General features: G+C 46.0%; 1 protein-coding gene across 3 annotated transcripts in view; it reads left to right on the forward strand.

Moving 5' to 3' along the window:
* Positions 1-24,927, forward strand: part of ADGRB1 (adhesion G protein-coupled receptor B1) — an 829,276-nt gene that overhangs the window by 396,664 nt on the left and 407,685 nt on the right. For all 3 annotated transcript variants that reach the window (XM_068238111.1, XM_068238113.1, XM_068238112.1), the window contains exons 4-5: positions 7,643-7,753; positions 23,727-23,891. In XM_068238111.1, coding sequence (XP_068094212.1) covers positions 7,643-7,753; positions 23,727-23,891 — 276 coding nt within the window. The remainder of the gene's footprint in view (positions 1-7,642; positions 7,754-23,726; positions 23,892-24,927) is intronic.

Genomic DNA, 24,927 nt, shown 5'->3' on the forward strand with positions numbered 1-24,927 from the left:
ATCTTACCCCCTTCCATGTAGTATGAGAGCCACACCTACACAGTCTATTCTATGGAGCTGCACTCCCCATCAGACAGAAATCTTACCCCCTTCCATGTAGTATGAGAGCCACACCTACACAGTCTATTCTATGGAGCTGCACTCCCCATCAGACAGAAATCTTACCCCCTTCCATGTAGTATGAGAGCCACACCTACACAGTCTATTCTATGGAGCTGCACTCCCCATCAGACAGAAATCTTACCCCCTTCCATGTAGTATGAGAGCCATACCTACACAGTCTATTCTATGGAGCTGAACTCTCCATCAGATAGAAATCTTTGCAAGATGCTGCACACACAGATGCTGTACAGCAGGGGTGCCCACACTTTTTCGGCTCGCGAGCTACTTTTAAATTTGCCGAGGCCAGGAGATCTACCAACGTCTCAAATGCTAAGCACGCGCCCCCCCCCCCCCCCCCGCATAGGTTAGCCAGGTATATGGGCCCTCAGTGTAGGTTAGCCAGGTATATGGGCCCTCAGTGTAGGTTTGCCAGGTATATGGGCCCTCAGTGTAGGTTTGCCAGGTATATGGGCCCTCAGTGTAGGTTAGCCAGGTATATGGGCCCCCAGTGTAGGTTAGCCAGGTATATGGGCCCCCAGTGTAGGTTAGCCAGGTATAGGGGCCCCCAGTGTAGGTTAGCCAGGTATAGGGGCCCCCAGTGTAGGTTAGCCAGGTATAGGGGCCCCCAGTGTAGGTTAGCCAGGTATAGGGCCCCCCAGTGTAGGTTAGCCAGGTATAGGGCCCCCCAGTGTAGGTTAGCCAGGTATAGGGCCCCCCAGTGTAGGTTAGCCAGGTATAGGCCCCCCCAGTGTAGGTTAGCCAGGTATAGGCCCCCCCCAGTGTAGGTTAGCCAGGTATAGGGCCCCCCAGTGTAGGTTAGCCAGGTATAGGGCCCCCCAGTGTAGGTTAGCCAGGTATAGGGCCCCCCAGTGTAGGTTAGCCAGGTATAGGGCCCCCCCAGTGTAGGTTAGCCAGGTATAGGGCCCCCCAGTGTAGGTTAGCCAGGTATAGGGCCCCCCAGTGTAGGTTAGCCAGGTATAGGGCCCCCCAGTGTAGGTTAGCCAGGTATATGTACCTGCAGGCAGAGGAGAAGAGGCGGCGAGGAGAGACTCTGGCAGGCCAATGGGATGTAGGAGAGAAGCGGCGGCGAAGAGAGAGGCGGCGCGTCCGCTACGTCATGGCTGGGGGCGGCGCCGGGCACGTTACACAGGCACATTACACAGGCTGCCCGCCGCCGCCCCCAGCCATGACGCAGCGGACGCGCCGCCTCTCTCCTCCCTCTCTCCTCGCCTGCATGCATTCTATTGGCCAGCGGCCAGCAGCTAAACACGAGCTGCTGGCCGCAACAAACATTAACGAGACGCGGCCAAGAGGCCGCGATCTACCAAGGAGGCGGTCGCGATCTACCGGTAGATCGCGATCGACCTATTGGGCAGCCCTGCTGTACAGACACAAAAGATCAGTATCTGCAAAAGATCTGTTCCTGCAAAATGCATTGATGGTCTATGATATCTGCAGATCCTCATACACACATTGTTTAACAGACAATCCTCTGCAGATCTGACAATCATCTGCAGATATGAAGATCAATGCTGGTGGATCTGATCTGCAGATGAATGTCTGGATCTGCAGATATCATAGACTATAAATGCAATTTGCAGGAACGGAACTTTGGCAGGAACAGATCTTTTGCAGATACTGATCTGTTGAATGTGTACAGCATCTTTGTGTGCAGCATCTTGCAAAGATTTCTATCTGATGGGGAGTGCAGCTCCATAGAATAGCCTGTGTAGAGTATGGCTCTCATGCTACATGGAAGGTGGTAAAATTGGTCTAAGATCTTTCATTTATCTTTCGAGTGTGTACACGCCATTAGGTTGCATATAAACATCCAATTTTGATTGGTCAATCATTGGCTAATTGTCACAGGCCTGAACGGGAAAACAGGGTTTGACCACAGTTTTTAGTATACAGACCCTGAACCAAAGAATATGGTGCAAAGATAAAGTTTAATTGACATGCAAGCATACATACAACCGTGAATGCAAATATGATATAACCAATTGCACAGCACACAATATCAGCTCCCAATTTTTTGATATGAGAAAGAGGGACACTTAAGCCACACCCCTGCCACACCCCTGATCACGCCCCATCACACCCCTAGTACCGCATACCATAAAAATCTCATAAGAAAAATATGTTGTTTTATAATTCAAACCACACTGGTCCTTTCTATCCTGGTACATTTTCCATCATATTAAGATTTTAAAGTTAGTAATATAACAATTTAAAGGATGGGAATAAAGTTTAGAGTCAAACACATTTTTAGTAGAGAAATATATATATTTACATACAAAGAGGGACAAAGTCCTGAAAGAGGGACACATGAGGAGGAAAGAGGGACAGGGCTCCCAAAGAGGGACTGTCCCTCCAAAAGAGGGACAGTTGGGAATTATGCAATATATACAACCTGGGAAAGCAGTGGTAATATATATATTATATATATATATATCAGAGTCAGCAGGAGAGCAAGGTCAGCAACAGGTTATCAAAAAGCACGGTACCAGGGATTAGGCAGACGCCAGGTCTAGGCGTACATTTGAATACGGCGCTGGTAGACTTGGGCGCAGGATCCAGCTGTTAAATGGCTGGTCCTGCTTCTGCACAAGTCCGGGGCGTTTTAATTACTATTCCCCCTCCAGGCCGACATGGATAGTGGGGGAATGAAATAATTCGGCTTCCAGCGATTGCTGGAGGCCGAATTATTGTGTTTTTTAAACAACTTCGGCTCCGTCTTCTGACGGAGCCGACCTTCCTCACTGAGCGCCGCTATAGACTGATTCCTATTACAGTCTATGGCGGCGCTGGCTGCGCCCAAATCTAGCAGTGCTGAAAAGCACTGCTCCGAGGTCTAGGCAGGAAACCAGGTCCAGCAATAGGTAACAAAACAAGGTTCAAGACAGGAGGATACCAGGATGTCCAGGAACTCCAACCCGGAAGTACAAAGTTCTGGCAATCAGTAGGGGGAAGAGGCATGTGAAAGTGAATACAGAATACAGCTGGTGGTAATTGCAATAAACTCCTGAACCACCCGCAGGCCAGATCAGGAACTTCAAGTATTTGTGAGTGAACAGCCAACTGCTGTTGGATTGTAGAACTGCAGGTCTGTTCAAAAGTCCATCGAGCCCTCTGCTGGTGACACAATGAAAGTTCCAAGCATTCCCTGGCAATACTGCCACCAGCAGGCAGGAGCAGGCAATACACAGTTCCTAACACTAATGTTACCACTTTCATGTACAATAGGAGCCTAGCCACACAATCTATTCATTTTATTTCCAATGTGTTGGCCCTCAGACTACACGGAGATGGTAAAATCAGCCAGTCATTAGCCCAGGCTTTCTCAACCAGGGTTCCTCGAGTACTCTGCAGGGGTTCCTTGCCATTTTCCCCCATCGTGGGGGAAGTATAATAAAGCACATTATAATAGGTGGTAGTGTAACAAGAAGCACTGAATTAGGGGGTCAGGAGATGGTATAATGAGTGGCAGTGTAATGGGGGTAGTGAAATAAACAGCCACACAGTTTTTTAAGACCATGCCTCCTGCAAAACAAATGCAGGGGTTCCTCGAGATCCAAAAATTGTTTGCAGGGGTTCCTTAAAGAGACTCTGTAACAAATTGTTTATCTTTATTTCTTCTATGCTATAAGTTCCTATGCCTTTTCTAATGTGGTCTGGCTTACTGCAGCTTTTCCTAATTGCACAGTAGCTGTGTTATCTCTGTTATATGATCTAATCTTCTCTCTATAGTCGGCACAGTCAGGCTGAGGCAGTCAGACTGGAATGTGCAGGGCTGCTTGTGATTAGCTAGAAGCTGTACACACCCCCTGCAGGCTCTGTGTGACTAACACACTCTGCTTAGCTGAGCCTATTAGAAGCTGGTTAGTTTGTTTGTAAACACTGCCTAAAACTGGCAATTACAAGCCAGGTTTGCAGCAGAGAATGGCAGAAACAGCACAGAGGGGACCAGGAGCACATAATGAATAGAATGGTATGCTTTTTATTGTAAGAATTTCAGAGTACAGATTCTCTTTAAGATCAAAAAGTTATTTTCAGGGTTCCTGGAAAGGTTGAGAAAGACTGCATTAGCCAATCAAAATTAGATGTGTGTACCAGGCTTAGCACTCCAGTAACCTCTCTTCCACATTAGTATTCCACATAGCATCTTAGTAAGGGGGCTTTTAGGACCATTGTAGAACATCACACACTCCAATGAGTTCTGGATCACCATGAGCTTGCTGGTTAGTCTGTACCTCTCGGTGTTACAAGCCCTACTGCATAGAGCCAAATTAATCCATGCTATGCACTGATGAGGATCAAACAATCCAAAACAGTCTGTATGCATGTTGGATTATTATGGCTCTGTACAAATTAACAAGCTGACACATCATTGCATTCCAGCGGTTCTGGAGGTGTGTTTAGCTTCTAAGAGTAACAATGGTTAATTTGCATATATTCAGCAGTGATGCACTGGGAGACATCTCAAGCTCACTCCAACCTGAATTATCACAAATTCTTTCTGTTTTAAGAAAGCAAACTTTTGTTTTCCACATTAGTGTTTGGCTGCAGAGAGTTGGGATGCACAACATGCTAATAATTCTGAATGGGTGCAAATTCAAGGCTATATTCACAGAATGCATGTTGAGTTGCAGTGAGATGGAATGGCTTGGCAGGCATCTGGGGGTCTCTTGTACTGCAGCCAGAGATCAGCAGGACTGCCAGGAAACTGGTACTGTGTAAAAGAAAATAAATATGGCGGCCTCCATATGTCTCTCACCTCGTGTGTTCTTTACAAATCATTTTTCCTTTCGTAACTTTAAAATTGATTTTCTCAAAAACTACAAGGCTTTTTTGGGAACCCTTCACTAATCTTCAGGAAGTTCTGCAAATGTTCACTGAAAAAGATTTGGGAATTGCATTAAAGTCAATGGCACCAAATTTAGCAGTTAATTGAAAAGCTAGACATGCTACAATCACCAGATTTGCTAGTTGTGTTAAAGGGTGTTTGAAGTGTAATTAAAACAAAAGTTTGCTTTCTTAAAACAGAAAGAATTTGCGATAATTCAGGTTGGAGTGAGCTTGAGATGTCTCCCAGGCACCACTGCTGAATATATGCAAATTAACCATTGTTACCCTTAGAAGCTAAACACACCTCCAGAACTGCTGGAATGCAATGATGTGTCAGCTTGTTAATTTGTACAGAGCCCATAATAATCCAACATGCATACAGACAGTTTTGGATTGTTTGATCCTCATCAGTGCATGGCGTGGATTAATTTGGCTCTATGCAGTAGTGTTTATACACCGAGAGGTACAGACTAACCAGCAACCTCATGGTGACCCAGAACTCATTGGAGTGTGTAAGGGACTACAATGGTCCTAAAAGCCCCCTTACTAAGATGTTAAGAAAAACAAAAGTTTGCTTTCTTAAAACAGAAAGAATAATTCTGAAGTGTAATTAACCACTTCAACCCAAAGCGGTTTTTACCCTAACAGACAAGAGCGATTTTCACCTTTCAGTGCTCATCCCTTTCATTTGCCAATAGCTTAATCACTGCTAATCACAATGATCTATTATGATCTATATATTTATTTTCAGTAATTACTTTATTTTCTATGCATTTTAAAGGGAAAAACAAGGGAAAAAAATGAAAAAAATACACTATTTCTCCAATTTCATCTCCTATAGTTTTAATATAAACACTGCTACTGTACATAAAACCCACACATTTTATCTGCTTCTTTGTTCTGGTTATCACAAGATTTTAGTTATGCCCCTAGTACAAAGTATGCTGACAATATTAAAGGTGTGTTTTTTTTTTTTTCTCACTAATTCACGTGCACCAGCGGAAGCAGCACTGTCTGAGTTATAAAAACGTCCTGGAGCCATTAAGAGGCTCTAGCAAGACGTTTTTATAAGCCTGGTTGTCATTAAGTGGTTAAAATAAGAAAAACAGATACTTGCCTAAGGAGAGGGAAGGCTCTGGATCCGGTGGAGCCCTCTTTTTTCTCCTATGGTCACTGCGCTCCAGTCTGGTCAGCGACTGCTAATCCAGCGCAGGGACTGTAGGAGGAATGGGAAGCCTCCATGGCGGAGTTCCCCAACCCTGTCTGCAAGGCCCACAAACAGTGCATGTTTTGCAGGAAACTACAAACATTCACAGGTGAGGTAATTAGTGTCTCAGCAGAGCTTATTACCTATGTGTGTAGATCTCCACAAAACATGTACAGTTGGTGGGCCTTAAGGACAGGGTTGGGGAACTCTGCTCTATAGGACCCAGAGCCTCCCCTCTCCTTAGGTAAGTATCTGTTTTTTATTTTAATTACACTTCAGACTCCCTTAACCCTCCTGGCGGTTTAATTATTTCCGCCAGGAGTCAGCGCAGCAGTTTTTTTCGTTTTTTAAATCATGTAGCGAGCCCTAGCCGCCCGCTTCGATCAAAGAATGGGATTTCCTGGAGGGCTTCCCCCGTCGCCATGGCGACGGGGCGGGATGACATCAGCGACGTCGTGACGTCATTGGGAGTCCCGGTCCACCCCTCGGCGCTGCCTGGCACTGATTGGCCAGGCAGCGCACGGGGTCTGGGGGGGGGGCCGCGCGGCGCGACGCGACGGATAGTGGTGATCGAGCGCGGGGTGGTGGCGATCGGTGTGCTGACGCAGCTAGCAAAGTGCTAGCTGCGTCCAGCAAAAAATTTTTTTCGTAAATCGGCCCAGTAGGGCCTGAGAAAACCTCCTGCGCGGCTTACCCCGAACTACGTTCGGGGTTACCACTAGGAAGGTTAAACCACTTTGGTACCAGCAGCCTTTGCCCCCTTAAGGACCAGAGGCTGCTGGTACAGTAAAATGCCTCTTCCCGACGAATCGCCACAAAAATCTGCCAGTCACGCTGTTCTGTCCCCGCTGCAGGCTCCTCTCTCTGGCACCTCTATGATGGCAGAGCGCTGTGCGCCGGTCAGGAGCCACTTTAATTGGCTCCTAACCATGTCAATCAAGTTAAGCCAATGGGATTAGCTTACAGTAATGACAGGGCCAGGAACCAATGAAAACAGCTCTTGACCTGCTCACAGACCTCTGCCGTCATAGAGACGAATTTCGGCGGGAACAGAACGGCGAGATCAACGGTAATGGCGGGGACGCACGTTCAATGCGACGTAGAGGCTACGACCAGTCAGGGCCGCAGTACCACCTGCTGGACGTGGATTCGTACTGCGTTGGTCAAGGAAAGGTTAACATACCTAGCAAATCTGGAGATTCTAGCATTTCAAGCTTTTCTATTCATTGCTAAATTTGGTGCCATTGGCTTTAATGCAACTCCCAAATCTGTTTCAGTAAAAATTTGCGGAACCTCCCGAAGTTTAAGGAAATTCTGGCGAGATTGCCAGAGGTGTTCCCGCTCATCCCTAATGATGCTCTGTGATAAAACCTCATCAAATTGCTTCTTCACCTGCAGGATATGTGATTGATTGAGTCTTGTTTACAACACATCTCACCGGCTTCCAGTCCTCGGAACCTAAAATAATTCTGTCTTTTGTCGCAGAGAATGGAAGATTTGATTCGCGCAGTCAATCTTTGAGGTCCATCGACAACAAGAAGAAGGAAGATGCAGATGATGAGTATCAGTTTGGCTACCCAGCACCTCAGATAGGCGGTGAGCCAACTTTTAATCTTATCATTTAATAGAGTATAGAAATTCCATCTAAAGTCACATTTTTTTTTTTTTTTACTTTTCCCGGCTTACTAATGGACAACCCTGTTCCTAAGATTCCAGTTAAAGAGACACTGAAGCGGAAAAAAAATGATGATATTATGATTTGTATGTGTAGTACAGCTAAGAAAAAAAACATTAAGATCAGATACATCAGTCTAATTGTTTCCAGTACAGGAAGAGTTGAGAAACTCCAGTTGTTATCTCTATGCAAACAAGCCATTAAGCTCTCCAACTAACTTAGTCGTGGAGAGGGCTGTTATCTGACTTTTATTATCTTAACTGTAATTGAACTGTTTACTTTTCCTCTGCTAGAGAGTTCATTACTTCACATACTGCTCTGAAAGACTCATTTTGAATGCTGAGTGTTGTGTAATCTGCACATATTATAGAGTGATGCAATGTTAGAAAAAACACTATATACCTGAAAATAAAAATATGAGAATATTTTCTTTGCTGCTAATCTTCTAGTAATTATTCATAGTACACAACCAATTCATTATATCATATATTTTTTTTCGCTTCAGTGTCTCTTTAAATAGTTACATAATTAGTTGGGATGAAAAAGGACAAGTTCATTGAGTTCAACCAGAAAATGTGATACAACACCAGCCTGCTCCCTCACATATCCCTGCTGATCCAGAGGAAGGCACAACACCAGCCTCCACCCTCACATATCCCTGCTGATCCAGAGGATGGCACAACACCAGCCTGCACCCTCACATATCCCTGCTGATCCAGAGGAAGGCACAACACCAGCCTGCTCCCTTACATATCCCTGCTGATCCAGAGGAAGGCACAACACCAGCCTGCACCCTCACATATCCCTGCTGATCCAGAGGAAGGCACAACACCAGCCTGCACCCTCACATATCCCTGCTGATCCAGAGGAAGGCACAGCACCAGCCTGCTCCCTCACATATCCCTGCTGATCCAGAGGAAGGCACAGCACCAGCCTGCTCCCTCACATATCTCTGCTGATCCAGAGGAAAGCACAACACCAGCCTGCACCCTCACATATCCCTGCTGATCCAGAGGAAGGCACAACACCAGCCTACTCCCTCACATATCCCTGCTGATCCAGAGGAAGGCACAGCACCAGCCTGCACCCTCACATATCCCTGCTGATCCAGAGAACAAGCACAACACCAGCCTGCTCCCTCACATACCCCTGCTGATCCAGAGGAAGGCACAACACCAGCCTGCTCCCTCACATATCCCTGCTGATCCAGAGGAAGGCACAACACCAGCCTGCTCCCTCACATATCCCTGCTGATCCAGAGGAAGGCACAACACCAGCCTGCACCCTCACATATTCCTGCTGATCCAGAGGAAGGCACAACACCAGCCTGCTCCCTCACATATCCCTGCTGATCCAGAGGAAGGCACAACACCAGCCTGCACCCTCACATATCCCTGCTGATCCAGAGGAAGGCACAACACCAGCCTGCTCCCTCACATATCCCTGCTGATCCAGAGGAAGGCACAACACCAGCCTGCTCCCTCACATATCCCTGCTGATCCAAAGGAAGTGGAAAAACGTAGTCCTAAAATAAAATGAAAAATCCATCCCAACTCACGATGACAATCAGATAAAATCCTTTGATCAATGCTGGCAATTACCTAGTAATTGTAGCCATGGATGTCTTTCGATGCAAGGAAAGCATCTAAGCCCCCTTTAAGTGCAGATATAGAATTTGCCATAACTACTTCCTGTGGCAATACATTCCACATTTGAATACATCTTACTAAAAAGAACCCTTTCCTAAATAAATGGCAAAAACATTTGTCCTCCATGCGCAGATCATGTCCTCTAGTCCTTTGCACAAGCCTAGGGACTGAAAGCTCATCTGCCAAGATTTTATACTTCCCTCTGATATATTTATGCATAGTGATTAGATCTTCTCTAAGGTGTCTTTTCTCCAGACTAAACAAACCCAGTTAACTACCCTTTCTTTGTAAGTGAGACCTTCCATTCCTCTAATCAACTATTTTGCTCGTCATTTCTGCACCTGCTCTTAAAGAGAACCCGAGGTGTGTTTAAAGAATGTTATCTGCATACAGAGGCTGGATCTGCCTATACAGCCCAGCCTCTGTTGCTATCCTAAACCCCACTAAGGTCCCCCTGCACTCTGCAATCCCTCATAAATCACAGCCATGCTGTGAGGCTGTGTTTACATCTGTAGTGTCAATCTCAGCTGCTCCCCCGCCTCCTGCATAGCTCCGGTCCCTGCCCCCGTCCCTTCCCTCCAATCAGCAGGGAGGGAAGGAATGCAGGCGGGGACTGGAGTTCTGCAGGAGGTGGGGAGAGCAGCAGACTGACACTATAGAGATAAACACAGCCAGCTCTGACAAGCTGTTTGTCAGCAGCGTGGCTGTGATTTATAAAGGGATTTCAGAGTGCAGGGGGACCTTAGGGGGGTTTGGGATAGCAACAGAGGCTGGGCTGTATAGGCAGATCCAGCCTCTGTATGCAGATAATATTCTTCAAACCCACCTCGGGTTCTCTTTAAACTGCAGTGTCCCTCCTACCATCCATATTCCAGATGTGGTATTACAAAAGAGTTAAACCGGGCCGAATTATAGTAGTATCCCAAGTTTTTTCTTTTTTTTTCCTTTTTAATGCATCCCAAAATGTATTTGCTTTAGCTACAGCTGCTTAGCGTTGAATACAATAATTTCATATGTTGTCAACCAATACTCCTAAGTCCCTCTCTAAGTTTGATGTTCCCAACTGTATCCCATTTATTTTGTATGGTGCTAGACCATTAGTACGACCAAAATGCATGACTTTACATTTTTCAACATTGAATTTCATCTGCCATGTATGTGCCCATATAGCCATCCTATCCAGATCCTGTTGCAATAGGGCACTATCTTCCTGAGAGTTGATGATTCTGCACAATTTTGTATCATCTGCAAAAATAGCAACATTGCTTTCTACTTACTTTCATATACTAGGTTAAAAATATTGAAGAGTACTGGACTCAGTACCGACCCCTGTAGGACACCACTGGTCGCATGCACTGGATTTCGAATATGATCCATTGACCACAACTCTTTGCTTTCTGTACATTATCCAATTCCTTATCCATGCACAGAGATTCTTTCCTGTTGGGCTCAGCCAAGGTGGCCCATAACGACCACCTCTGCTGAGAATCTAGCAAGAGTACGGTGGCCTCCAGTGCCACACAACGCCTTGGCCAGTGATCAGCCCAATGGATCGATTTGGTTGAACGCTGGACAAGACCATTGTTCTCCCCATTCACCCCGACCACCGCATAACATCATTCACATGCTGATGTATTTTACCCCCCATTCCCACCCCATTTGGCATCAGAACATGTAGCAAGCCTGCAAGCTAGCGGCACATCTGTATAGCCTCAGCTTGCCATTTAAACCATGGTTCACTGTGCTGTGGCAGACACCCATACAGCAGTGGCACCTATGGCTTCTGGCAGACCTTGTGTAGCCTATTTCCATTTGTGTGGGATTCACAGTGATTTCCCATGTGTGATTCAAGCAGGGAAATGCTGCAGATCCCATCGATAGCCTTACCTTCTGAATCACATTCTGGCACGAGTCAAACTCCATGCTGCAGTTTACTGCAGGAATGCTATACCCTAGAGGTGTGCATGGCACGGCTACCAAGATTCAGGTGTGTACTTGCATCAGTACAAATGTTGGCGCGCGTCTCACAACACTAGAGCAGGATTACCCACCAGGCCACCTAGGCAGCTGCCTGGGGCCTAATAGGTGTTAAGGGACCCACCTCCCACCTGGGGCACCATTACATCTTAATCCATCTCTGCACAAGACCCCCCCCCCCCTGCGTTGTGGACCCCGGCCCTAACTGAAGATGAGATAGGACTGACAGTAATATACAGTGCTGGGCATTTCATCTGAGCACTGAAGAGGCCTCTTACTGCCCGTTACAGATTCCCTTTGTCAGGTGTATTGATTCTATAGGACAGCGTGCCAGAAGGTCACCTGTAAGATCAGATTTGAATTTCAAGGCTGTGATCTGGCAGAAATTTTGGCATGTGTTTCTCGGGACTAATTAGTGACAATCATAATCTGCTAATTACGATAATGTGAAATTTCGCAAAAATCTTCCCAATTAAGGCTATGCACAATTACGATTTGGACATTACATTGATTTTGTGCAATCTATTCCGAATTTTGCGTAATTTTTGCATAATTTTGTAGCAACTTTAGCTTTTAATATCAAAGGGTGTGTCAAGGGGAATAGTAGTCAAAAAAAGTATGTAAAAAAAAATAATTTTACAAAAAGACCTTGTAGTTTTTGAGAAAATAGATTTTAAATATGCATTTTTTTCTCTGCATTTTTAAAATCAGGTTTCTCAAAAAACATTTAAAAATGAAAATAATAACAAAAAATAATAATTGTAAACTATTTTTTCACATTGTTTCCACTATTCCCCGGAACATATCTTTCAAGTTTGGTGACTGATGATAGCATGTATGGGAGCTTCGCTATTAACCGCTAACAAAAAAAAAAAAAGAATAAGCGAAAATTTAGCAAAATTGCAAAATGATGATTCTTGATTATGTTTAAATGCAAAATGAATTACGATTTTTCCTTAAATTTTGCATTACGATTAATTGCAAATTACGATGCAAAATTTGTGCTCATCACTAATACTAAAGTACTTTACCATGTTAGCCATCGGTTAGGACTGCCAATAACATTATTGCGCTGTTCGGCGGTTGTGCAGCGTGATCGCGATATGTGATGGGAGATTGGGAAAAAAATGCAGGAAAAATTTAGATTTTCCCAATTTTGACAAAACTGCATAGCACCACAATAGCTATACTTTCTACATGAGCGCAAACGCACCAAAAACTTAGCAGGAGCAATGTTTGCGATCTGGCAAAATCACACTGCAAATTCATTGTGCTAATGGATATGTTCTTGCATGGTTTCAGTTCTGCACGGCATAGCATTTGGCGATACGCAAAGCGATCAAAATTGGATTGCAAAATGTTGTCAGTAGAAAACAGCCCTAAGGCCCCATTCACACCGGGAACTGCAAAACGCAAGCAAAATCGCCAGTGTTTTGCAATTTTTTTTCATTGTATGGGAAAGCAATTTTGGTGCAAACGTGTTTTTCGATTCCTCAGCATTGAAACTCAGTTTCTCCAGAATGGCTAAAAAATTCTGCATACGCCGCTCTTGAGATTTCAGCAAATTGCTTATCGTTGGCGATCGCTATAGTAAGAATACGACCATTCACTTTACATTGCAGTAGAGCTTTTCCAAACTGTAGTAATCACCAGCAATTGAAAGCGCTGCTGAAATCGCTGGCAAAACGCTCCAGTGTGAATGGGGCCTTAAAGGGAAACAGGAAATATAGGCGCCTGCGGCTAATAGACAATTTAGACGCCTCACGGTACTGATGTAAATATCGACTATTGGTTGCCAAAAAGAAGAAATTTGGAAGTCGTGTCTGTCTAACTGAGATTTTTCTCTTTTGAAAATTAGAACGTTACAGATTTTGAACTTTTTTGTCTTTTGTATTTACACATTTTTCATTTTTGAAAATTACCGTTTTAAAATTTATCGTTTTGAAATGTTTAAGATTAGGAAGGTGGGTTTTAAGGTAAGCTTCAGGAAGGAGGGGGTTTAAGGGTTGGGCATCAGGAAGCGGGTTTTAGGGTTAGGCGTCAGGAAGGAGGGGGTTTAAGGGTAAGGCATCAGGAAGCGGGTTTTAGGGTTAGGCGTCAGGAAGGAGGGGGTTTAAGGGTAAGGCATCAGGAAGCGGGTTTTAGGGTTATGCGTCAGGAAAGGGTGTTTAAGAGTTTGGCGTCAGGAAGGGGGGTTTTAGGATTAGGCATCAGGAAACAGGGTTTTATGGTTAAGCGTTAGGGAGGGGGGGTTTAGGGTTAGGCGTCAGGAAGCGGGGTTTTAGGGTTAAGCGTTAGGAAGGGGGGTTTAGGGTTAGGCGTCAGGAAGGGGGGATTTAGGATTAGGCATCAGGAAACAGCGTTTTATTGTTAAGCGTTAGGAAGGGGGGTTTTAGGGTTAAGCGTTAGGAAGGGGGGTTTAGGGTTAGGCGTCAGGAAGGGGGGTTTAGGGTTAGGCGTCAGGAAGGGGGGTTTTAGGGTTAAGTGTCAGGAAGAAGGTGTTAGGGTTAGGCATCAGGAAGGAGGTGTTAGGGGTAGGCGTCAGGAAGCGGGGTTTTAGGGTTAGGCATCAGAAAGGGCGGTTTCGGGTTAGGTGTCAGGAAGGGGGTTTAGGGTTAGGCTTCAGGAAGGGGGTTTTAGGGTTAGTGTAACGATTGTGGAATTCTCTCCGTGGTCAGCGCACAGGACGTACGCTGACACTGCGGAAATCCTCCACAAGCGTATAATTTGAGGGAACCCAGCAAAAGGTGCAACGCACCTGTAGAGGGAAATTCCTATCGGCAGGTGGAGCTGTGGAGTGCAGAGGAACAGATCCTCTGCCCTGCCACAGACGCCAGACAGGAATTGTACGAAGGGAAGAAACGTAGGGCAAGATAGCCCTGAAAAAGAGAGATCCAAGCGACAGAGGGTATGTGTGTCCACCAAACTAGTCGCCACCCTGCGACGATGAACACACGGCCAGGAAGATAAAGTGAGAAGGCAATCGCCAGAGATGGCGATTGCTAACAGCGACACAAGACCGAATAAGCATAGATGAGGAATGTATGTATGTCCACCAATCTAGCCGCCAACCTGCAACGGCGGACACACAACAGAGGAAACCAAGCAAGAACGCAATCGCAAGAGAAGCGATTGCGAAAGAGAATGAGCACAGGGATAGAATGTATGTATGTGCCCCAATCTAGTCGCCAACCCGCGACGGTGCACACACAACAGCAGATATGAAGTAGGAACGCAATCGCGAGAGAGGCGATTGCCGGAGGTGACACAAGGCTACAGCAAGGCAGAGCACGAGAGTAGCAAAGGCACAGCAAATCATACAATGAGAAGATAAGGAAAACAACAAACGCTAACTAAACGCGAACACCGCACTCATTCGCAACAGCGAACGCGTTTTCTGTGCGGTCTCCGCATGTTAAGCACAACAGAGACAAGCACGCCTAACTAACCACCGACAGACAAACATGAAACAGAGGACGTGAGCGCTTGCTTAACGGTTACCTCATCGAGCCTCCAGCAAGCGTTCGTAGCAGACAAGACAGATACACGAAAACAGGAATAAGTGAGAGATACGATCCACTGCTCTTTCCACCAGAGCGAGTGCGATCCAAGTATAGAAACAGAGCGAGTTGGATCCACTGCTCTTTCCGCCAGAGCAAGTGCGATCCAAGTACAGCAAGAGAGATGGAGATCAGACGGATCCACAGCACTAAGGCAAGGCGAGTGCGAGGCAGGCAAGACAGATCAGATGAGATAGCTGGTAGCAACCGCTGCTCCAGCTATACTCCAAGAACAAAGATCAGAACGACTTCCTGTCGACCACCGCTGGGACAGGACAATCGCAACAGACAAACAAAACAGATATGTATAACTGCACTAGGGAGCCTGCCTAGTGCACTCCCAGGAATTACTCCAAGCTAATCTTCAAACAATAAGCAAGGCTGACACTCCAGGAGTGTTTCACAGGACTAACCCTTATGACCAGCCCAAGTCTGTGATATCACATGGTATTTATAGTACAAACCTCCAGAGGATGTGGCTAGGCAATTTGCATGACAAACATATGCAAATTCCTCAGCAGCAGCAAGCTGCAAAACTGACAAAAGGTCTCTCTTCCAGAGACCTGCAGAATGCAGACCTGAACAGAGGTCAAAAAACTGCCTGCCTGCGCAGGCAGCTGAGCGGATCATTACAGTTAGGCTTCAGGAAGGGGGTTTTAGGGTTAAGTGTCAGGAAGGATGTGTTAGGCTTAGGCGTCAGGAAAGGGGGGTTTTAGGCTTAGGCATCGGTAGAGAGACTCTGCAGCTGAAACAGCTGATTCATGCAGAGGCGGGGGAGGTGGACTGGCAGAGCAGCTATTAGCAGCCGCAGTTACTTACATAAACTTCTGTGTGTGTTCACTTTCTGTCACCCCCTCTCCCTTTGTCACCCTGGGGCGTCTCACCCCCTATGCTTCCCCCTAAGTACGTCATTGCATCCCTGGACTGCAGTAGGAAGTAGGCGGGACCTGTATTTCACAGGAAGTAATTTATGACTATGCTATCCTAACAGCATACTAGCCAGTATCCACCAGTGTCAAGCCTGTGTGGATAGGTGCACGGCTGCAGACACGCAGAGCAACACAATGGCTTTTTCTCGTTTTTTGATAAGTTCAGCTTGAAGTTGCGCTGTCTTTTGGAAGAAAAGCCATCTCCAATATCTGTCGTCGTGCAATATTAATAGCTTTGTCCCGCTGCACGGGCTGGGATTCTGCTATTTAAGGAACAGGCTCATAATGGACGATGTTCTGAAAAGTACAGACTCAATAATTTAGGGATGTGACATCTGGAAATAGTTCATGGCGAGATGAGGCCGGGCGGCTTTCATTTCTGGGGAGAAGCGCCGCGTTATTTCATTACAGGGCCGGCGTAATAAAGACTTAATCTTTACAGGAAGCGCCACGGCCGGGCAGTAATGAGGGCAACACGCCAACGCTTATTGTTTTCTTTTCTGTTTGCGGAAGTTTTGATTTAAAGTAAAAATGTAGCCATGTTCCAGTAAAACTTAAAGAGGACCTGTAGTGAAAATAAAGTATAAGGTTATTTTTCCAATGTTTATAAATTATTTTTTTTAGTGTTTGCCCATTGTAACATTGTAACATCTTTCCTCACCTCTTCGCTAGTGGCAGCATCTTTAGTCTTGTCAGGTGCAACTGTGCAGAATGTTTGTTTAAAGTGAACCAGAGCGTAAGCTCCCTCATGTATTTTACCATATATATCAATGGGAACATTAGAGAAAACGCCTACTCTGCTCTCTGTTTTATTCTTCACTGCTCAGCCTGCTTGTTATCAGCCCTGATAAAATCCCCAACTGAGCATTCAGTCTGGCTTTGCTCAGGAATCATTATACGGTAGCTGAGTTTGTCTTCTGTGATGTCTTTTCAAGCCCAAGCCTGCCCCCTTGTGGCTCTGCTCAGGAATCATTATAGCTGAGTCAATATAGCAAAGCCAGACTGAATTCTCAGTCGGGGATTTTATTAGGGCTGATAAGAAGCAGGCTGAGCAGTGAAGCAGAGAGCAGGGTAGGCATTTTCTCTAATGTTCCCACTGATATATATGGTAAATTACATGAGGGTGCTTCGTCTCTGGTTCACTTTAATGAGACCTCTGAAGCCAGTAAAATATATACCGTATTTCCCAGAATGCTCCAGGAGGAGAATTCTGCCTAGCTAAACAGCCTAGGCTGTGACATCACTGGGAGGGTGGGGCTACGTACAAATATACAGCAATATTTAGATGTAGGAAGTGTTTCAGATGTTAAAACCAAGAAAATCACTGTAAAAGTGGGTAATCGTGAATAATTGACTGCATTCTACTATATGTCACTGCAGGTCCTCTTTAGGCTAGTCTCACATATTATGCGGTGTGGTTGTACTGCGGCAGGAGAGCCCGGGGCAGGATGATCAGCAGCAGCACCATTCCCCTGTGCCCATAACCCTGCAGCAGAGTGGTAATATGCTCATCACTGTCCTTATCACTGCACTGATAAGGTGTGATATCATTGATAAGGTGTGATATTTTAGTTATCACAGTTTAGTGACTCAAGTCCTAAGCATCAGGAAGGGAAAAAACAAATCGCTCTGCAAAAGCTTTACAAAAAATTGCAATGCGCAGGTAAGCGCCAGGAGGCGCTAAAAATAATTGCGCAAAAAAATCGCAAACGGCTGGCGTCAGCTATTTCGATTTTTCATGTGAACAAGGCCTTAAAGTGGTTACACACAACAGATGAAGCTTGGCCGAGGCGGCCAATCATGACTGCCCCCGTCAAAAATCTAGCATGCGTACAGCATCCCCCGATGCCCACCGAAACCTCGGCCAGCATTCAGTACGGCGGATCAATTCAACCATTTGCTGACCAAGAGGATTGTCCTTCCCACTCACAGGGCTACTGCGCGGCATCATATTCTTGCTGCTCCATTGGCCTCCACCACATTGGTGGAAGCCTATAGGCTAGCCTAGAGGCGCTTAACTTGAATCCTTGTGCAGATTGCTTGATACTCCTCCCTGTATTGCCTGATGAAGCGGGATTGAGTCTGCGAAATGCATTGCATTTTTTTGGGAGCTTCTAATAAATGTATTTGACTGTATCACAGTTGTTTTCGTGTCTGCTTGAGGTAGGTAAGACCACCACTTCCTCCTTCATTTTTGCCAATTATGTTGGTTTTTAAGCTCATCTAATTTTATACTTTTGGCGCCTCTGTTCATTATATACAATATAGGCTAGCGAAACATCTAAACAGTGCCAGATGTATCTGAATGGCCAAACTCATCGAATCCACATAACAACCCCCTACGTATATTTTTATGAAGGGTGTGTAGCTCCTTTGTAAATACATTATACTGTTTATGCACAGCCTGGGTCTTTACAGTTTAGGATACCGCCTTAGAAACCAGGTAGAGTTGCACCTGTCTCATCACCGGAAGAAGGTAATGTATAATGCACTGCATGTAACACCGCATTTGCTCACAGGTGCGGGCCACCTTACCCCCCCAGTGATGGCGGCGTTGTAGGGGGCAATTGTTACACCCCTGCCCTAACTGAAGGAACATAAAGCAGTCAGAATCCCAAAGTAGTTCTGTTTCCTTTCCGCATTGCTCACCAGGAAAATAAAAGGCTTGTTTGGAGATGAGCCGAGAACTCTGAGCGGCTGGAACTCTCGACAATAAATTATTTGGTTACAACCGGCGTGTTGCTACCAGGATAAACTTGTCAGAGAGAATGGTGCAGTGTTGCCGGGGGAGACAACCGCATTGTGTCCCGGGAATAACACTACAGAATATCACTCGCCTCTGGTGTTTATTTTGTATAGGTTTCCCGGAGTCATCGCAAGTTTTTTCTTCCTTTGCAGAGAATTTCTCTCGGCCTTCCCAGTGGGGACCTAAGCACATGTCGTATTTCAGCGCTGCGCTCCCAGCTGCGAGGAGGCGAACGCAGACAATTACTCCTGGAAACAGCTGCGTTAGCAGTTTGCTGACCGGCTAGTCGTCCCCTCGCTCAGGATGAGTTACGGGGAGCGGCGGTGACGCTGCTACGAGAGTTCTGGAGCTCGGCAGTTTAAAAAGGCCACGGCATCTTCAGAGGTTTCGGAATTAATGAGCGACCCCATTATTAGGCAACAGGGAAATGGGTGATTAAAAGGCAGCGTTTACAGATGACGCAGGAAGCGTGAGGGAGGGGCGGCAGGTGCAGTGAACCGCCAGACCCAGCGTGCTAAACTGTGCCGCAACTGGCAGCTTATGGCAGAGGAGATATCCACGTAGGCCCAGCTAGAAATGACTGCGTTCCCATTTATCCATGTCCCCGCTAACCGGCGGTAATGGTAGCGCGCTCGGGAGGGGGCGGTTGCCGTCTGCTCCAATTGACTAATTTTTGCAGCCCTGGGACTTCAAATGAAGTTTCTCAGGGTGTGATTGTACTGCACCTGGTGCAGTAAGCAGTTAATACAGGTAGTCCCCGGGCAAAGAACGAGATAGGGACTGTAGGTGCGTTCTTAACCTGGATCTGTTCTTAAGTCGTAACATTGTACTGTCCCCTGTACCTCCTCTGTGCCCCCCTGTGCCTCCAGTGTCCCCCTCTGTGTCACCTCTGCCCCCTGTGCCTCCTCTGTACCTCCTCTGTGCCTCCAGTGTCCCCCTCTGTGTCACCTCTGCCCTCTGTACCTCCTCTGTACCCCCCTGTGCCTCCAGTGTCCCCCTCTGTGTCACCTCTGCCCTCTGTACCGCATCTCTGCCCTCCTGTGCCTCCAGTGTCCCCCCCCCCCTGTGTCACCTCTGCCCTCTGTACCTCCTCTGTGCCCCCCTGTGCCTCCAGTGTCCCCCTCTGTGTCACCTCTGCCCTCTGTACCTCCTCTGCGCCCCCCTGTGCCTCCAGTGTCCCCCTCTTTGTCACCTCTGTCCCCTGTACCTCCTCTGTGCCCCCCTGTGCCTCCAGTGTCCCCCTCTGTGTCACCTCTGCCCTCTGTACCTCCTCTGTGGCCCCCTGTGCCTCCAGTGTCCCCCTCTGTGTCACCTCTGCCCTCTGTACCTCCTCTGTGGCCCCCTGTGCCTCCAGTGTCCCCCTCTGTGTCACCTCTGTCCTCTGTACCTACTCTGTGCCCCCCTGTGCCTCCAGTGTCCCCCTCTGTGTCACCTCTGCCCCCTGTACCTCCTCTGTACCTCCTCTGTGCCTCCAGTATCCCCCTCTGTGTCACCTCTGCCCTCTGTACCTCCTCTGTGCCTCCAGTGTCCCCTCTGCCCTCTGTACCTCCTCTGTGCCCCCCTGTGCCTCCAGTGTCCCCCTCTGTGTCACCTCTGCCCTCTATACCTGCTCTGTGCCCCCCTGTGCCTCCAGTGTCCCCCTCTGTGTCACTTCTGCCCTCTGTACCTCCTCTGTGCCCTCCTGTGCCTCCAGTATCCCCCTCTGTGTCACCTCTGCCCTCTGTACCTGCTTATACAAGTTTAAAAGCCATTTTTTCTTTGAATTTTTAAAAATCGATTTTCTCAAAAACTACAAGTCCAATTTAAAAAAAATTTTTTTTGACTTGTTCCCATGGAAACACAGAATCCATGCCGTTTGTAAGTCGGGAACAACCTTTAGTTTTGAAAACCATTGTGTAGAGCAATGTCTTTTAAATATGGACTCATGGAGCATAATACAAGACTCACAATAAAAAAAAAAATGTTTTTGAGTGCATGACTGCACTTTTTGGCTGCTTTCACGGCGCACGTTAGAGCAGCCTGTAACACAGCCCACCGCGCAGCAATGAAAAATCAATGGGCTGTTCACAGTGCCCACGTTGCGTTACATTGTAACGCTTCACATTGAATGAAAGTGCTGCATGCTGTACGTTATACTGGGCTAAGCCACGTTAGACTGTTTGCACATGCTCAGTAATGTTGGAGGAGGAGGTCTCCCCTCCTCCTCTGCAGCCAGCCACATGGCTAATTAATATTCACTGCACTGTGTGACGTGCAGTGTTTACTTCCTGAAGCGGCCGCTCTGTGCGGCGATTGGCTGGCGGGACCACGTGATGCGGATCACGTGGTCTCCGCATCGCATAGCACAAAAAAGGTGCACCAAGAGCTGCATAACGCAGCTCTAGGTAGCATCTTTGTCCAGCACCACCAGGCGTTGCGTTAGGGGCACGTTATGCGACCATAACGTCCCCTAAAACGCAACGTCCCGGTGTGAAAGAGGCCTTAGTCATATGTCATATGGCTCTTTATTTGGCCCAATTTAGCCTTTTATATGCTTGCCTGCGTGACAGGTAAAAAGGCACTGAACATTTGGAATGTTATGGGAATTACGGTGTTCAGAGGGTAATTTGGGCGCCAGCAAAAGACGAAACCCAAATTATGAAAAAAAAACAAAAAGTGTACTAGCAATAGCTGGCAGCCGAATTGCATTTTACCCCTGAGTCCATGGCAGCCTGGAGGGCTGGAGAGCCTTGAGCCTGCCGGGAAATTTGCGATAGCGAGGTGAGATGTTTATCGGCTTCACCTTGCGCCCAAATTGTCAGGCGCCCTTTTTACATGTATACGCTTGCCTTATGGTGACGCAGTATCGTTATTTGACCAGGCTTAGATGATTACTCTTTTTTACTAACCGGACACTGTGGACATTTTTGGGCAAAGATGGTATATCTCTATAATGGAGATATATCATAACAATAATAATTTTTTTATCAGTTTTAAAAATGCAAAGGAAAAATGTTTTTTAAATTGCCAGTCTTGTGAGTTTAACAAAAACATTTTCTTTGCATTTTTTAAAAACAATCTTCTCAAAAAGCACAAGGTCTTTTTTGAAAAAAAATGTTTTGAACGTGTTCCTACTCTTCTCCTTAACATACATAGCAATTTGTTGACGATGGCAGGTATGGTGGCTTTACTTTGTTATTAACTGCTCAAGTCCAGAGGCGTAACAATAGACCCTGCAAGGGATGCAGCCGCAGGGGGGGCCGGAAGCCACAGGGGGCCCCATCCTGAGAAACTGACAACTAAGGGCAAGAAGAGAAAAAACTTTCTGCTCTCTGCACAATTGTTCTAATGACTGCATCTGCTCAGCCATTGATAAGGAATTATACAAAGTTTTGTAGACAGTCCCTATTCGGTGTTCAGCAGAGTCTTGTGTACAGCGTTGTGAAAAAGGCGTGCAGTCCTTCACTGCTGTTTGCTTTTATCTGCGTGGGGAAAACACATTTAAGGGCCCTTTTCCACTAGCAATCGCTAGCGTTCGCGCTAAACGCTAGCGATTGCGATTCAGCAAAAGCAAAAAAATTCCCGGCGATTTCCCGACGTTTGCGATCGCGGTTTTGCTATGCAAAAATCGTTCCGTGGCGCGATCGCGATTAAGTAAAAAAACGAATCGCGGTAGTGGAAATTACCTACCGCGATTCCTATGTTAAAAAGCAAACCGTAATGATTTTAAAATCACTAGCGGTTTGCGGTTTTGCGATTCAGCAATCGCAAACGCTGTAGTGGAAAAGGGCCCAAAGTGTGCACTAGCCAATGGAATAACCTTGGCTCTCAGTTTACCTGTACAGAAAGGGGGGGGGGGGGGATGTTGGCCGGAGGGCCCCATCCAAAGTTTTGCAGCGGGCCCAGTGATTTCTAGTTACGCCCCTGCTAAAGTCCGCACGAAATTATGCAAACATTACACGGAATTGGAAAATTACAGGTCCTGATTATGTTTAAAAATGAAATTAATTATTCTTAATTAATTAATTGTTCTGAAGTTTTGCATTGCAATTTTGCATCCCAATTGCGAATTAGGATGCAAATTACGATTACGCGAAATTTGTGCTCATCACTAGAGAGGAGCACAACTACACAACAAAAGGCTGAGGCTAAGTTCACAGTGGGACGTTAAAGTCGGACGTTAAAACAGCATTTAACGCAGACTAACGCACTGCAATGAAAAATCAATGCCCTGTTCACAGTGTACACGTTGCGTTAGTGACTAACGCTGCACGTTAAGTAAAAGTGCTGCATGCAGTGCGTTATACACGTTATTAGCTGCGTTGGACTGTTTGCACATGCTCAGTAATGACTTGGAAGCATACTTTCCATTGCCTGTATTTTTTACTGTATCTGCTGTATGCGACGGTAACGCTGCGTTGCCACTTTTTGGGCGCGTTGCGTTGTAAGCTTGCGGTGCGACTTTAACGTGGCATCAAAACGCAACGTCCCACTGTGAATCTAGCCTGAATGGAAAAACTTCAGTCACTAAGGCAATGCCTATTATGCATATACCTATTATGTAAACCAATCAACATGATTACTTTAATACGTTGCCTTTTTCGATTTGTGGTTTTGTTGGGATTTGAAGAAGACCTCATCTCTGGATGTATTTTGGGAATGAAAAGTTTTTTTTGTGCTTTCCTGTAAATCATGACTAAATATGTGCCTTTACTTTGTCTCTGTTATATCCCATTCCTTAGCTATTCCCACTTCCTGTGTGTCAGTTTGCTACCAGGGTGCAGACAAGAAGTGTGAATATCAGAGGAATGGATCTAAAGAGAGACAAAGTAAAGGAAGGAAGCTTATCATGGGGGATGTTTAAAAAAAAAGGCATCTAGGGTTCAGCTTCAGGTACATATTAAATCCAGTTTTTTTTGTTAGTTTTTTTTGGTTGGTCACATTCCATACAGCAATCAGCATGCATATTTAAATGAATGCATAAAACGTTTGCCAAGTCTGTGATGTGTGTTTGTAGCAGTTTTGAGCACTGAGATTGCGTTTCCCTTGAACAGGAGACCCGGCAGCGGAGGAATGGTCGCCGTGGAGCGTCTGTTCCACCACCTGCGGGGAAGGGCTGAAATCCCGGACGCGTTTCTGCGTCTCGTCGTCGTACAGCACGCACTGCAGCGGACCCCTCAAGGAGCACAAGCAATGCAACAACACTGCCATATGTCCAGGTGGGCCTTATCAATTATGTGTCTATGATTTACCACCTGCTGATCAATGTATAAAGTAATGTATAGACTAGCAGTATTAGGGCCCTTACACACTGAAAATCGTGGTGCGCTGTAATCATGATTTTCGTTTGCTGTTAGACAGGGAACACTCTTGCAGGGCTGTTTTCCCCTGCGTTTCCATCGGGTTTTGCGTTGGTGTTCAACACATGCGTTTTTCCACATGCGTTTTCGCATTTATGCATTTGCATGGCATGTACTGCCATGCAACGTGCGGGAAAAAGCAGAAAACTGTGCGAACCATTAGAAAATGCTAAAAAAACGCACACAAACGGACGCAGCGCACGCGCTTCCCATGCAAGGCTATTGACTTCAATAGCCTTTACAATCGTGCGCATTTTTCCGTTTGCGGCAAACCACGCAGAAACGCACGTAGTTTGTTTCCTGCCTAAAACATGCATTTTTGCTGCGATTATGGGTGTGATCGGCAGGAGTGATTATGATTCCTAAAGTGAAAAAAAGGTGAGAAGTTTTTTGTTTGTTTTTTCCAATTAGGAGATGGAAAGCTTAGCACCACATTGACTCCAATTCATTGCACCTTATCACAAAGGCAGGCAAACTGCAGCAATTGCGATTGAGTTTAAAAACGGATAGCACCACTCTGCACAGGGAATCGGGGGTACTATGTTGATTGTGGTGCCTTTGTGATGGGTAAAACACATGCACTTTGCAAACAGGATCAAAGTGCATGCAATTGGCAAGGTCCCTTCAGAAAACATCATGGAGTGATCGTTTATAATCCTTGTTTACTTTAACCTGTGTTTAATTTCATTAAATCCATATGAAAGAAAATTGAATTAATACAAATGAAAAAAAAAGTAAATTATGAAGGATTTTTAGTACAAAATGTTTTTAAACCAATTAGCAACTTCAGCAAAGTTATCTAGTGTGAGATAGGTGCACTGCTATCGTCCTCAGTCGGCAGAACTCGCTGTGCTGTAAATTCTTGGAATGCTTTAAGATCTCTCTCTACTAGCAG

This window comes from Hyperolius riggenbachi, chromosome 5 (assembly GCF_040937935.1).
Source record: "Hyperolius riggenbachi isolate aHypRig1 chromosome 5, aHypRig1.pri, whole genome shotgun sequence".
Classification (NCBI taxonomy): domain Eukaryota; kingdom Metazoa; phylum Chordata; class Amphibia; order Anura; family Hyperoliidae; genus Hyperolius; species Hyperolius riggenbachi.